The sequence below is a fragment of the Phasianus colchicus genome, chromosome 2, assembly GCF_987193195.1.
Source record: "Phasianus colchicus chromosome 2, bPhaCol1.hap1.1, whole genome shotgun sequence".
NCBI classification, from domain to species: Eukaryota; Metazoa; Chordata; class Aves; order Galliformes; family Phasianidae; genus Phasianus; species Phasianus colchicus.
In genome coordinates, this window is record NC_143437.1 from 29,472,605 (window position 1) to 29,489,008 (window position 16,404).

Consider the following 16,404-nt stretch of genomic DNA (forward strand, 5'->3'; position numbering starts at 1 on the left):
GTGAGAGAAACATTTTAATGATAAGAGAAAATTGAACCAGTCTCTTATAGGAATGTGTATGGATCTGTGTTTTTAATTTTGTTTCTGTAGTTGGGAGTTAAAACAAGTAAAAATAAATCCTGAAGCAAGTTGAAAATGAGAAAATTAAGTGATGCTACAGTAAGGCAGAGATAGTGCAGTTTGTCTGGTTTACTATTATCAGGTAATGGAGAAGATACTCCTGATGTATGAAAAAATAATTTTTTTCTCTAGAGCAGAGTTTTAAACTTCTTATCTAAGCTACTTTGTCGAATGTGTTCTACACTGAGATTTTGTATGAAATGTTCTATAGCTTGGTGAGCAGAGTACAAGTATCTTATTTCATATAGGACTTTTAGATCCAGTGTGCTGTTCTTTCTGTCTTTGTCCTTCCTTTACTATAAGTATTTTATGCAAACAGCACAGCTCCAAAAGAGAGAATTTTTCCTCAAAATGTCTTTTACTCAAGCAATTCAGGAATTTCCCAAGGATAGGTGAGAGCCAAACTTGTATGCAGTGCTTGACTCACCCTAGGGTTTAGGCAGCCAGTTAAAATTCCCACATTTAGCAATTTGCCTTAATTAGACTACAGCATAATAGGATGGAATTAACAATACCCTCATCTCTTCAGTCCACATATATTTATGAATGCAGCATCTGTCTATCCTGGAAGAAACAAAGTCTATTCAGGTTGTAACAGTGGTTTGTCTCAGCCAAATCTTACTTTTTTGATGAAAACTGGAGCATCCCAGCCCTTAAAAGTATAAAAATTGTAATTACTTATGCTTCTGCAACTTCGCTTTAAAAAAAAAAAAAAAAGAAAGAAAGACATCCAAGAGGTGAGTCCTTGTGTGGGACTTAAACTGTCTGCTTGACTGCTTTGCAGAGCAACAGGTCAGCTGTTACAAAATAACATTGTATATGTATTTTTTGTGAGACTGAAATGCAAACACCTTCCAAAAAGTATACCTCAAATCATCTGTTTCTTTTATAGATTTTAGGTATGTGAGGGAATTCTAGGTAAGTGATGGTGCCCTGAAATCCCACGCTTACTCTTCCTTGCATTACATCTGTGTTAAATATCCTTCAGCATGCTCTAAACAAATAACTTGCTACTGCTGCAGTAGCAAATGAAAGTGGATAGAGTTAAAACTTCAGACTGAATTTCACAGGGGCCCACATTCAAAGAGATGGAATACATGCAGTGAAAAAAATTATTTTATATATTCTCTATTCGCTCTTTCTCTCTTCAGAGGCACGTGGATAAGAGCTGTTTGCTTTGCTCTTTGCCGCCTGGCTTTGTCTGCGTAATCTTTCTGTGGAGTTAAAATCTTTTGCTGAAGTTGTTCATTAGTGTGCAACCTTGCAAGTATTTTGTGAGATCGCCAAATCATTTTGCTGGCATCTCTGGCACAAGGGTGACAGGTAACAGGAGAAGGGGAAATGGCCTCAAGTTGTGCCAGGGTAAGTTTAAGTTGGATATCAGGAAAAACTTCTTTACAGAAAGGGTTGTTAGGCACTGGAATAGGCTCCCCAGGGAGGTGCTTGAGTCACCATCCCTGGATGTGTTTAAAAACCATTTGGATGTGGTGCTCAGGGACATGATTTAGCAGAGTGTTGTTAGGGTAGTATGGTTAGGTTGTGGTTGGACTTGATGATCTTTAAGGTCTTTTCCAACCTGAGCGATTCTAAGGGGTTGGATGTCTCATAAAGGCTCAGACTTCAGTGCACATCTTTGATGATCAGCACATGGCAAACAAAACAATGAGAAAATTAAATTGAATTCAGCTTAAAAAGCATGTATTGATTTTGGCAGTCTTCTGAACTATGAAGGTTCCTTTTAAACTCTCAGTGTGCCACTTTGTGTTGTTTTAATAGTATTTTTAATGTAGTATTTTGTGTAAATTAATAGTTCAGTGCTCAAAGGTAGAATCTGACAGAGTATTCCTAACCTCCTCATCTCTCACAGTTATAAAAGGCTGAAGACAGAAGCTGTATGTTTGCCATCTTCACAGGGAAGCTTGCTTACCTCCCCTAAGTGAGTGCCAGTTAATGCATACTGGCTGTGTAATTGTCAGTTTTAAAATTCTCAATGTAGATGTTTTCTTTTTTTGATTTCCACAATAAACTGCTTTTCTCAACCCACTATGACAGCAATGAAAAACAGTCATGTTTCATTCTACTTTTTAAAACACGTATGATAAGCTGGCTTGAGCATGTTAGTGTTGGACAGTAGACATGCACTTGTTAGAAAAATTTGCTGACAAAAAGGCGGAAAGTCAAATGAAAAACAAGATCTAAAGGCCACTGGATGTCAGGCCTCAAAGTTAATGATTCTTTTGATAAAAGAAGCCTTGTAAAGACAAATATGCAACAGGATGTCATGAAGGTTATCGACTGAGTATCGTTGTGAATGTTCTCATGTATATTTACTGTGAAATGGACCTGATTCATGATAGCAGATGTGTTATGTTCAGTTGCCCAGTAGGAGAAAAAGAAATCTAATACTCTAATATTGTTTATTTATAGCAGTTCTATAGCAATTGATACTAACTGTCTATATGGTAGTTTAGAGACAGATTTATCATTTTCTTTGTGGAAGGCATGACTTTATTTTCAGAAGTTTTATAACATACTGCATTATGTCTTTTTTTTTTTCTCCTGAACTCGTTTGCTATTTGATATGCAAAGTATACTGTTGTTATGATAGATGTTTAAAAGCTTCCAAACTTAATTCCATATTTCCATTGTTTATTGTCTTATGTAATAAGCATTCCATTTCTAAATTCTGAGTTCAGTTCCCCTCAATTTTTTTTTATACTTTCTATGTGGAATACTTCCATGTGATGCCCCTTTGAGGCGTGGATGCAAGATTCATTAACAGATTTATTTTTCTTTAACTATCCTCAAGGATTTTTTCAAGAATAATTTTCAACTTTGTCCAGTGTTTCAGATTTTTGTCACATCAATGTCCTTTAAGCGTCTCCAGTTTTCAGACACTGCTTATTTCCTTTGATAACAAATTGCAGCTGGAGAACACACTGGAGAGATCTTATGCTAAAAGCACCCTTTGAATTTAACTGTTCTATACAGCTTTTTGAATGCATAATAGAGAGTTTTCCATGTTGTTTAAGAGCACAAACTAAGAAAACAGTTCTGGTTTGCAGAATATTAGTGGCAAACTCAGTTTTGCTCATTCTTTTTTTCCTGTGTGTACATTTGTGAAATCTTTGTAATATCTATTATGATGTAAACATTTCTTTTGCTGTAGAGGTAATATTTGAAGAGTGTGAATACCCTTGTTCATAACTGCACATAGCATGTGTTACATACTCACAGCTCGATGATCCTTGAGGTTCCTTCCAACCCAAGCCATTCTATGATTCTGTATTTTAAGTAGTTCCTCATACTTGAGCACAAGCAGCAGGTTTTAACTCCTGTTCTCCTCCGATTCCTAAGTGCAGTCTATGATCCCCTCTGCAGCATTTTCTTGCATCCACTTTCAACCACTGTTTTATTCTTAACCACTTTTATATGACTATTTTGTCCCGTAATAAAACCTCTGGAGCATTTCTCAGCTGTTTTGCCTTTCTAGCTCTCCATATGCTAAGTTTTTTTTCTGTTGTTTCCCATTAGTCTGTCATACATGTATTATCCTGTCATACCTAAACTGAGGAAAAAAAAAAAAAAAAGTCTCATTTTTGTATAATCCTTCATTCTGTCTCACACCTGAACTGCCAAGTAGCAGAGTGGAACAGGATGAAAAGAGATGTTCTTGTACCTGCTACGTTAACAATGTATTTCAACCACAGCTCATCCTATTTTATGTGGAGTTAATTTCATAGTAAAAATGTTCTTGTACCTCTTATGTCAAACAGAATATACTTCAAACACACTTCATTGTATTTTACGTGATGCTAATTTCACAGCAACTCTAGGTAATCCAAATGTCTTCTCCAGAGTTGCAGAACTTCGTGCAAACATGTATGATACAAAGATGAAGTATAGTTAAGCAGGATGTCTAGGAAATTGCTACATTGTTAAGCTCAATTTCAAGTTGCACTTCGCAGAAATGAACTGAGGGTTCTCATTAATCTGTTCATTATGCTGCTAGTAATGCCTGCTGAAGCAAGTCAGACAGATATAAAGGGTCATTTTGTGTAATTATTGAGCCAATCAAGGCATTAAGTACATATTTTACTTGGTGTTTATATGCTCGTATTTTGAAAGATCCTCATAAAGCAAAAGAAAAAATAAGACTTGCCTTATTAAGCATAAAAAATAAGATTTCACAGACAGAAACCAGAGTTGTATACCATTTCAGAACATAGGAGGCACTCCAAGGTGTATAAATTCTGCTTCTAGCATTTAATTTGTTGGCCTTTGTTTTAGCTGAGTCTAGTCTGATTAAGAAAGGTCTAGCTTTTTTTAAGTTATGTTTCTTAACAGAGATCCAGGATCACAAGAAGGTTTTCAGATTGTTAAATAAGCCTTGAAAAGAGTAGCAAGGTGGTGCTAACTGCAGCATATGTCTCTTTTGAATGCTTTACCATATGCTTCTTTTGCTGCAGCTCTGCATGCGCTCCATACATTTAAGATTGTATGGCTTTTTTTTCTTTGCTCTGCTATTCTATGTGACTGCCATGTTCTCAGCACATTACTGTGAGGGCAGTGAAGAAAACATCACAATATCACTGACATCAGTTTGGATGTTAGCTCAGTTCTGCCTGAGGGAATACAACCGATACCCAATAATACCCATAGTATCAGCAGAGCCTGTTTTTTTCTCCTATAGGAGGATCCTTCCATATGCACTGTGGCAGTACATTGGATTGTACTCACTGAGGCAGAAAATATTCTCTCTTTTGAAAATGTCTACGTTTGTGTGCTTATAGCTGAATGCATGCATGCGCATGCACACTCTCAGCACCTTTATGAATAAATATTACTACAAAAAGTCACGCAAGTAATAGATCTCCTATGAAACTGGCCCATTTTTCTGCTTGAGATTGACAAAGAATGTCTAATACTTAAATGTTTTGCAGATGCGTTTGTTTACTTCAGTATTGATTATTGCATAAGGTCATCTAACAACCCAATAAACAGAAGATGCCCAAAAGTTCATGAATGAGATGCTGAATTACTATTCTGTCTGCAGTCTCCCTTTCTTGCAGGCAAAGTCATTAAATATAACAAGTGCTGACATCTCCCTGCATAGTCAGGGGGCCAGACAGATGTCATTGCATCTTATGCTAAATGTGACATTCTGCTTTTATTTCTAAGGATTTGCCCTAATTAGATTGTTGATATTTGGATCTAATTTCATTAATACTTGGAAAAGTCAACATTTTCTTATGGTGGACAAAACAAGTGTAGTCTTAAGCATTACAAGTATCCTGTGTAAAGATTTATGCAGTTTTAAGCCATTGATTTATTCGCAGAAGTATTTTTACCAGGGCAAATTATATCCATGAATCACAAAATGGAAAAACTATTGTATCTTTGGGTTCATCCTTTGGGAATTTCTGTACTTTGTGGATATGGTGTGCTTTGTAGGATAACACTCCATCTGTTTGATTCCCTTCTGCACTTTGCTTTTCTATTACACTGAGTTCCCACAGTGAGAATGTTCTTTTTCTCGATGCCACTGCTGAACGTTGTGTTACCTAATTTCATCCCATTATTTTGCTTGTATCTCTGTAAACTAATTTTTTTTTTGCTTAATGAGTTTTAATACACATCAGCTATATTTATGAAGCCATTCTGCCTGTTTCCTGTAACTTTGTATGCTATTTCAACAATTTTGCCTGACTTTATTTCATGCTCTTTCATCATTTATTCTGTTTTTAAAATGATGCTTGTTAATTTTACTCAATTTATCCTACTCTGTCTCTATATACTTCAGTATTAAGGTACTGAGTTGAGAACAAAATGCTAAATTTGGTTTTATCAGAATCAGAAAGGAGGGCAGTTACATTGTCTCTGTTCTACAACACAATAACAGAAACAAAAGTTGCATTTGCTGTTTTTGTCTGTCATAATTCAGTTTCATCTCTAAAATTATTGCAGTCTTGGATGTATTTACATTTTTTTCCTAGGCAGCCCACAGAAGTTTGAGTCTGAAGTCAGCAGGCTTTGTTTTCTGACCATGAGGTTAATAGATAATTCAGTCTGGTAGGATAAGGGCTATAGTTTTCCTGCCTTCCATTAGCAAACCTCAGTATATTTGTACTGCTGTTATGAGAAGGCACTGATGCTAATTTACTTTTTTCACTGTTTCATTCTTGTTAGAGGCTGTGGTTCAATTTACTGCATTCCATGGAGGTTTGACATGTCAATTAGATGTTATCGACAATAATAGAAGGGCAGTTGCTGTAAATGTGAAGTTTTTATGAGTGGTCCATGAAGTGGTGCCCAAGGGGATGCAGGAAAGAAGAGCGATAAATACAGCGTTACGTTATAAGCTACAAAGGAACTGATTAATGGAGAGTGTGATTCTGTCTTCTATCCCTAAAAATATTTCTATGTGTTTGCTGTTAATCAGCTATTCCATTTGTGTGAAGAGCTGTGTAATAGCAGTAGCTTACAAACTGTTCTAGGATTACAGGGTAAGAAGTCCTTCCAGTTAAAAACAGCCCACTAGTTGTATTACTGGGTATGTTCATGTGTTAGGTGGCTGTTCATTATCTTTGCTATCTAAATGAACATCAGAAGCAATAAATATTGGTAATGAGTGAACACAACGAAAGCAGTTCAACCTCTAGGACTGTGCATGCTTGTCTTCTGCTTGTGCTATGATGTACAGGAAAGTTTGTAAATAAAATGAACTTGTAGGTCAAGATGCTGAAGTCCACAGCCTCAGGGTGTAGGTGTTGATAACACCTGCCCCGTTCTTGATGCACCATAGAATTTTGGGTTGTGGCATTCTGTCAGACATTTGACAGCAATTTGCTAATAATTTCCTTTTCTGTAAGATTTTAGAATATAAATTATATTTCTAGAAATACAGAAAAACATCCTACTAAAATGTCCAAAATGTCCAACCAAGCTAAATTAGTGAGTACCCCGCCTGTGCAATACAGAAGTGTAATTGGATGCCTGTATTGGTGTGGGGATATATTTGAAAAGTAGTACCTACTTTTAGCTTTTCTGTTGCTTAATTTCACTATTTTTAATGTCATTTAATAATATTTTTTCTAAGATAGCAGGTTGTAAGCATTGAAGCTGCAAAAGCAGAGCTATAAGCAGTCTCGTACTAGGAGTTTGTTAAAGAATTCAGAATTATAGACTTCAATAAATATATTTTACATCAGAATTTTTAATCTGCTTTATAAAGCTTGCACTTTCTACAATAAATCATATATAATAAAAGGTTTTTAGTACTTTAGTAAAGAGTTATTACAGGTAGAAGATCTACAACTATACACAGGTATTTTGTCAGAATTCGTCATAGCAGTGGGAAGGACCAGTCGTAACTACAGAAATATCTACACATTTTCTTCAGATTATTTCCAAATTATGTCTCTTCTTATAGGAATTATATTTAGAATAAAAACTTCTGAGAGAAGTTTTACCAAGGGAGGTGGCATTATATGTATTAAATATATAAAGCAATCGTGTAACAAGCACTGTGACAGATATTTAGTTTTTAATATTCTTGCATTTATTCTGGGTTCATTATATTTCCCTTAGGCATTTTCATTACTTCTGCCATTAGTACTGCCAGTCCTTGGGTGTTTTGTATTTTTTCCTTACTAGACTGAATAAGATATGTTTGCTATCCCTTCAGTGGACTATAACATAAGTAGAAGTGGTGCATTATTATTTGGTAAGTTTTGGCCCTGTTTCTAAGAGAGCTGCAGAAGACAAGCTGTTACTTCAAGCTTCTACCTTGATCCTTAGTTTGTGAGTGTGCTGTCATGATGGAATACATGGAAACCCAGTTTTAGGTCTCAGGTTTTAGTTGACAAAGATAATAGGTAGAAGTGCACTTACTTTGTGTGTAAGTTAAAAACTAAAATGCAGAGGACCTTTCAGTCTTCACAGTGCATTTCTTCTACTTTCTCTCTCCCTGTTAGTGACTTGGGAAACAGAATGAAAAGGAAGTGGCTGAGCCAGATACCAAGTGTGACTGACTTCTGTGATTTATGGTTTTGGCACTCTGAATTAATATGCTGTTAAATGGCAGCTTTAGAAGGAACAGTTTTATTTTGCTTTATTGTTTAGTACTGTTATAATGGAAAACATGTTTTTTTATTGGCAGTTTATGAGGTGGCTGTAGATCTTGTTTTATAAAGATAAGTCTGTATCGCAATAATGTTATAGCACTTCTAGAGCATTTACCTGTACTGTTAGATAACTCCACAGCAGAAGCAAATATATTATTTGTTAATAGAGCAGGAAATGTAATACTTACCATGCAGTATGTACTACAGTGCTTTTCCTGTCTCTATTGGTTGCTTACTTGTGTACACAGCTTTTTATTTGGCAGCTTCATGTGGTAGTTGCTTGCTGTCTTGTTTTCAGTGCAGTCATCAGTCTGATCTATGGAAAGTCAACACAAGTACTCTTTCCTTTTCCTTTCATCTCCTTTTACAAATGTCTCCGCATTCATCACAATGAATAGTGGATTTCAGTTAAAAGTTGTAGTCATCACTGAAATATTCCACATCCAAATAACCTGAGGCATGTTTTGTCACTTACAGAATTAGACACGTGTGGGCAAGTATTAGAAAGCAAAATGGAGGTTTCTTGTTGACAGTTGAAATTTTTCAACAGTTGTTTGTTTCTGCTTTTTTTTCAACTCTTTTGCTTATTTTTGGAGGGAGGAACAAAAAATGGAGGTGTATGACACTTTGGAAAAGGAAAAGCTGCAGCATGCACTCACAAAACTCACATAGTTAGCCTAAGGCAAGCCAGGAAATGAATATGATATGGTTATTACATCTTGATGAATTTTGGTTACAAGTAATATCTTTCTCTTTGCTCTTATGTCTTTGGCCTGAACTTGGTTTCAGCTATAATCAGTGCTGCTCTGGTGATCCCACAGTGCGGTAGTATTTTTTGTAATGCCAGTGGATCATTAGAAAATCTCAATAAAAGATAAGCTTCCACTTCTTTCTTAATTTGTTCCTTCTGGAAGAGGAGAAAATAAATGGGATGAGTCACTATTTATATCCCATCCTATATAATAAATCTCTAGGAAGATATCAGTTTTTCATGGAGATAACTAGGCAAGAATTTTAAATGCTGAGAAAAGCCATTAAATTCTTGAAGAGGTGAATTGCAATTTTAAAGCTATAGATAGCTTAAGCAATGGCAAGCTATTATTATAATTTACACGGACATCAGTTTTTCTTGCATTCTTCTTGCAATAGGCTAATAAAGAGAAAGGAAAAAAAAAACATGAAAGTAGAGAGGTTTCTAATGATTTTCTTCTTGCTGAGAATAGAATATAGTGAATAGGTTGCACAGAGCCATCGAGTTTTCAGTGACAGCTGTTGGAGAGATGAAAGCATTTTGCCCAAGAGTCTGTTTATATCTTTGAGCAGAGAAAGTGATTTTCATTGCAAGGAGTTCTAAGTAAGACGGGCAGAGTCAGAGAATAAGAGAGCAAAAGATAATTATCTAAATTATGTTCAGTCTATTATAGAAGACGAATATAGTTAAAAGGTAATTAAATATGACAGGCTCACAGGATGCAAGCATGGCTTAGGAATGCTAATCATCAATTACTGCATCTCCTTAGGGGAGTCAGGCAGAACAAGAGAGTTAGAAGCTGGGTGGCAGAGGTGAGATGTAGAGTGTTAAATAAAACACCGTAGGGCTGTAGCAAGGCTAATTTCTTTTGGAAAATTGAGCTACTTTATCAGGAGACCTTTGCTGGCCAAACCACAGTGATGCATTTCATCTTGAGGACCCTGGTACGAGTCTGAGTACACTCATAGTTCCTAGTGTTATCTTAGAGGTGATGACCAAGACTGCTGTATATTGAGGTGCAAATCCCAAAAGAATCAGCCACCAAGGTGGGTATGAAAGCAGAAAAAAAGAAGCCATCTACACTCCTCCCTGAATATTTAAAAAATCTAAACACTGAAAAAATCACTAATCATTAATAAAGAATACACAAATACAGGAAGTCCAAAGGTGACAATGTCAGTTAATAGGAAAGAAAGCACTGTCATTAGCTTGAAAGGTTTGTTTCCTTAGCAGAGGGGAGCCAAGGTGTAGAACTGACTCTTATTTTACAGAAGTATTTAATCCCAGACCAAAAATAGTGATGTTTTAGAAAAGGTTTAATGCTGCTGTTCCTTGAATACAGTGACATATGAATGCATCAACACTGGAGATATTCATTGAATTTGCTGGCAATTTTTATAAAAGGAATTATGATAATAGAAGTATTATTTCTCATGAGGAAAGGAAATAAGCAAATATTCATGGCTTGACTAAACATTTGCAAAGTAAAAATTCTATGGAGAAACTGAAATTATGTTAAAAGCGTAACTTGCAATAAAATAAGAAAATTAAAAAGAAACTGAAGGTTTGCTAAGAATGTCTTTTGTTTAATTGAGAATGCCACTGAAGATGGTTGTTATGGCTTCATACATAAATAGAAGTCTGACTGAATTTATTTTATCAGCAGAAAGTATAAAAAGAGAGCACACACAAGTCATGATATTTTTTTCAGTTATCTGTCTTCCCATATGGGTATAGTTACACTGTATAAATTGTCTTTCTACTGCATAATTATACTTGTTCTGGAGAGATATTCCCTCGTATATATCAATGTTACCTGAGGAAATGGCCACAAGAGGAGATTTAGGTTAGACTTAAGGAAGAACTTTTTCTCTCAGAGTGGTCAGGCACTGGAATGGCTGCCCAGGGAGGTGGTGGAGTCGCCGTCCCTGGCAGTGTTCAAGAGGTGTCTGGATGAGGAGCTGTGAGATATGGTTTAGTGCTTGTGGTAGCAGTGGTAATGGGAGGACGGTTGGACTAGATGATTTTGCAGGTCATTTCCAACCTTGTGATTCTATGATTCTTTGTGATTCTATGATGTTCTCAAGTGTTCTGTTATAGTCAAAATTGTTGCAGCATTTTAGTGATGACGGTTTATCTTCCTTATTTCCAAATTGACTTTTTCCAAATCAGTTTTTTCTTGTTTTCTACTATGCTTTTTTCTTTTTGCTAAAGAAATAAATCAAGAGACCTGATGCTCTTATTATCTCATCAAGTGCTAATTCTCTGGTGGCAGTATTCTTGAATCTTAATAACTCTTCTGCAAGCGGTGTACAGTTTTAAAATTTCAGGTTTTTTTCTTCCCCCAGTGGGAAGGGAACAAAATGGACATAATAAAATAGTAAATATTTTTAGGACCAAATTTACTGAAAACTCTATCTCAATTCAAATCTCACATTCTTTTTCAAAAATTCTTCAGTTTTTTTATATTTTATAACATGTTTTGGAATTACTGAAAAATTATTGAAAGGGTAATTATAATTGAATCCAAATAACAGCAGTATAGGAGAAAGGAAGGGAAGTGGAAGAACTTAATGCTGATCTAGATGAGCATTCTCAAAGGATCTTTCTCTCAATCCTTCTTGCTATCATCTGGCAGTCTTTTTTTTTTTTTTTTTTTGGGGGGGGGGGTCACAGGAAACAAACTCTATCTTAAAAGCTAGGAAAGCATAGGCTGTTCTCAAGAACTTTCCTGTGGTTCTGAACCCTTTTTGTATAGAACAGTTACTAATATTTTACAAATCACTGAATGGAGAGATCTGATTTTTAACATCATCACTTTTCTTATTAAAGTTCACATCAATAAATATGAAAGCATATGCATTGTACTAACTGTGGGAATACTTTGTTAAGAGAAATAATGTTGCGATTGACTAATTGTCACGTCTACACTTGGCAGTGAAGGTTAGCTGACTGGCTGTAGTAGATTAAAATGAGAAGAAAACTCAAGTAAAATCTCCTGTTAAGGGGAAAAAAATTCTTAGATCATGGCAACTTTTCAGATCTTGGAATAGTCAACAGAAGTGGGGGAGGTTTACATTAGAACAAGTGAGGAATTTTTTCACACAGAGGGTGATGAAGTACTGGAACAAGTTGCCCAAGGAGGTTGTGGATGCCCCATCCGTGGAGGCATTCAAGGCCAGGCTGGATGTGGCTCTGGGCAGCCTGGTCTGGTGGTTGGCAACCCTGCACTTAGCAGGGGTGTTGAAATTGATTATCATTGTGGTCCTTTTCAACCCAGGCCATTCTATGATTCTATGATAACACTTCATTTGCATTTTATATTTTATTTAGGGCTTGAAGAAACAGCTTGAAGGAGAACATAGCCACTTAAGGGTTATAAATAAATTGTGAAATGCAGATAGGTAATAGCTCTACCTCCAGGGCCTGATTCAGACCTCACGTTTCTATTACTACAAGCAGCTCTAATCACATCCATTACTTCATGCAGTAATACCAGTAAACTACATGAAATTAGGTCTTAATCAGGCTCACAATCTTCTTTAAGCAAATACTAAATCAGACCCAGAAATGCCATGTTTGTGTCAATGAGATGATAGCTTTCTGCCAGGGTAAGTTTCCAGTGCACAACATATACTGAGCAACAAAGCTGTTAATGCTGCATGCCTTTGTGCACTCTACTTACTGATGGTGAGCAGTGTTTTGTTGCAGTTTTGTTATGAGTCCTTTATTTCTTGTGTGAGCATTTCTGAAGGTATTTTGGACACTTTCAGTATAATTTCATCCAATCCTTATCCTGTTTGGTGAGTTAATCTGGTTATTCTTAATGACATTTTATCTCTAAAGCCTTCTATGGTGGAGTCTAGTTTTGCTGAAAAGTTGATTCTGTATCTACCTTTCATGTTTTGTGAATAAAAAGGTAATATAAATTCTATTGTGAAAAAGCACTCATCGGCCGCAATGGAAGACTGGCATAGGAGCCTCTAACTCCTGTGACCTTTTTAATTGTTCTGTTTTACTGTCAGTGTGTTCTGTGAGCACAAAGGTGTGATTGGCAGTGGTGTCCTTTGCCAGCCATTCATGAAGCTCCTTGTAATGTACCTTGCCCAAATCAGAAGAGTACAAATGAAGCAAGAAGGTTATAGTGATCCCAATCAAGCTTTTAGATACAAAGCTACACTCTAGCTCTGGGAGGGTGAGGTGGAGAAATCCTCACAATCTGAACTGAAAAGAATGCATTATGTCACTTGGAAGACTGGGCTCCCTTCTCTGCCTCCACTGCTCCACTTACAGAATGAGTTGGGGTGGTTGGTTGTTTTTCCTACAGCTATAATTTTCTTTAACTGAGCTTTGATGATTGAAATTTCTCATGAGTAGTTAACAGAGGCATCTACTTTTATTTATCTTCTCTCTTGTTTGTAGTACTGTGAATATTATTTCTGCATGGAGGTTGTAGTAATATAAACTGCCTATGAATACATAGAAGCAGAGACAAGTCACTTAAAAATAAGAATGAACAAATAGTGTTGGAAATTCAGGTGCTGCAAAGTGTTTCTTTGTTTGTCCTTTTAAGTGATTATGTACTGTCATTTGGATGAACTCCCTCTGTATTTCACTGCAAGCTGTGGTGACCATATGTAATATTTGTATGTCTTTCTGAATTATTTTTTTTTTTTTTTTGTAGGTCCTGGCAAACAATCACTTTTGATAAACAGCCTGCATCTTTTATCAGAATAGTTGGAACTCAGAACACAGCTAATGAGGTAAGGATTTGCTAATACAACTTATATTCTTGAATATTTAACTATACAATTTTTGTTGTCTTACAATGAAATTAATAATACCCTCTAAAGAGAACTTTTTTTTTTCTTTCTTGATTTTGCTCTGGAAATCTAGCAGAATGAGAATGAGTGCTTTCTGTATTTAAATATTAGTGAATGGTGTTATCATATTTCTGCACTCTACAGACTTGAAAGGTTGTTGCTAGAGTGGAAGATAATTTTGGTTTGATGTGTTTTACAGACAAAGTACCATCAGTGTGTTTCAGGTTTTGACCTGTACACTGCAAACAAGCATTTCTGTCAGGTTTGGTTAATATTTAAATCATTTCTCATTTTGATGACTGATAAAAACAGCATTGTAGTGAACTAGAGAAAGGTGTATAGTTTCTGATTACTTGGTTTTATTGCTTTTGTATTATCTTCTTAATGAATCAAAAGCAAGAAAAATGTCATTCTTCATAAGAAAATCTTATTTATATAAGTTTCTCTTATAACTAGCTTTCATATTTGGTAAATCAGTTAGCCAACAGTGGCTGAAGGGATTTCTTCAATTCATCTTACACAGAAAAAATGTCTTGTGACAACCAACCAAGTGCAATATCATTCTCTTTCTGTTTACTTGTGCCTCTGTCTTTAATCATTGTTGTTTAATGTCTCAAAGGACAGTTGACTTCAGTGAAACAATTTACTGTATGTAAATTTAAGAACATGTGTATGTCTTTGCAACATCAGGACCTTATGTAACAAAACAGAGGCACTGATAGCTCCTTCTGTGTCCTTCTGCATACTACACCCACAGAACACTGTACTTTCACCCTTTATAGTGAACCGTAGGTCATGGTGTTAGAGCTTGTCAGTTCTACCCTTATTAGTGATTTGTGATTATTAGTGATTACTGATGAGGATTGGATCAGATGACCTCCAGGGATCCCTTCCACCCTTAACCATTCTGATATTTATTGTAAGGGGATGCTAGTTCTGAGCATTGAATGAGCTGTCAGATAGCATTGTTTGTACAATGAGATGTCAACATTAGCTTTCAGCAGACAATTGGAAAGAAGCTGACCATTAAATTGAACCAAAAATATTAGTTATATTTTAATTTTCCTAAGGACTGCCTCTTGTGGAGGACAGTTCAGTCTTCATCAGTGAGTACTCAGAAATACAGAATGAGAAACTGCCTCCGGGGTTGTTATATGTGCACGAAAAAGGCCTTTTCCATTACTGATCAGTATAGGCAGTCCTATTTGCTTGCATGCCGATCTCTGTAATTTCTTAATCTTCATTAAAAGAGAATATGAGACATGCTGATTAAACTTAGAAAATCAGCCTACAAGAAACACTGCTTCCAACTTTTAATTCTTAAAGATAGCCCTGAAAAGTAATGGGCATATGGACTTCTAAACATAATTCTAATTACAAATCAGTTTACGTTTACAAGACATTTAATATCTTGTTTAGTTACTGATAGATGGAGCTCTGCATAACTACACTGAAGATCAGCATGCGGAAGTTGAGGTTATGCCTATTCATGTAAAGGTTTGGTGAAACTATAAATACATTGCCATTCTATGTCCTTCTGTCTTTTGTCTTTAAGAACAGTGCCCCATGCTAATTTATTTTAATTTTTACTCAGTTTATTGATGCTAAAGCTTCTAAAAAGAACATTATTAGCTTTCACAGCCTACCGTATTATACTCCTTTGATATATGTATGAAGCAAATAATGTATAATATTTTGTCATAAAGTTTTATTATCTGAAGTATGTAGCAAGATATTTTTCATAAATCCAGTTTAAATAACAGCATTGTAACAAAAGTTTCAGTTTGTTCTGGAGTTGATAGTTTTGCTAGTCACTTCCATAGGAATGTAAGCATTTCTGGAATTGTTTGCCCACAGCAAGTGGTATGTTATGTCACACCATTTTCACTTTAAACAAAAGATGTTAATGGCAGCATGTTCTCATCACAAGTTTAACTGTAGCAGGTAGGAGAGTATTACCTACTTGTGCTGTCAAAACACTGCCACAGCATACCTCTTAACTTTGAATCACAATCTGGTTTTTGTAGCTACCAAAAAAGCAAGCACAGAAAACCCACAGAATTTCTCAGTTTTGTAAATGTTTTCATCTTTTAAACTCATCTTTCATTCACCATATTTTCTATGTGTTGAAAGATAGGATGCTCATAGATTTACTCAACCTAGTAAATTTCTTTTGTATTTTACAACATGATAAAAATGTAACTATTTTTCTTGAGCTTACCACCTTCATAAATAAAATATTTTTTTCTTGGCCTTTTTTTTATCATTTGTCAGGCAGGTCATCTGATGCTTCTAACTGACTATATAAGCTTTCTATTGTTATTCCTTTCGAGTAGCACTGACCTGGAAATAGCATCTAATTGCTAATGGGAAAGCCTTATCTAACAAATTACTGCACCGGAGTGTATGTACTTGCTTTGTATGTCAAACCTTCCTTCAAATCTCCAGGTGAACTTAACATGCTACTAATTAGAGAAAGATACTGAAGTGTGATCTCAGCTTTTATAGAGAAAATCATACCAGATTTTTTGTTACAAGAGTACCTGGCTTAAATACATAATTCCAATACTGAAGTATATGAGGT

General features: G+C 35.6%; 1 protein-coding gene across 11 annotated transcripts in view; it reads left to right on the forward strand.

Moving 5' to 3' along the window:
• BTBD9 (BTB domain containing 9) overlaps positions 1-16,404 on the forward strand; it is a 201,731-nt gene that overhangs the window by 90,525 nt on the left and 94,802 nt on the right. For all 11 annotated transcript variants that reach the window (XR_016464103.1, XR_016464097.1, XR_016464099.1 and 8 more), the window contains exon 11: positions 13,682-13,760. Coding sequence is in view for 1 of the 11 variants with exons in the window: in XM_031594109.2 (XP_031449969.2) it covers positions 13,682-13,760 (79 nt within the window). In the remaining 10 variants the exon portion in view is untranslated. The remainder of the gene's footprint in view (positions 1-13,681; positions 13,761-16,404) is intronic.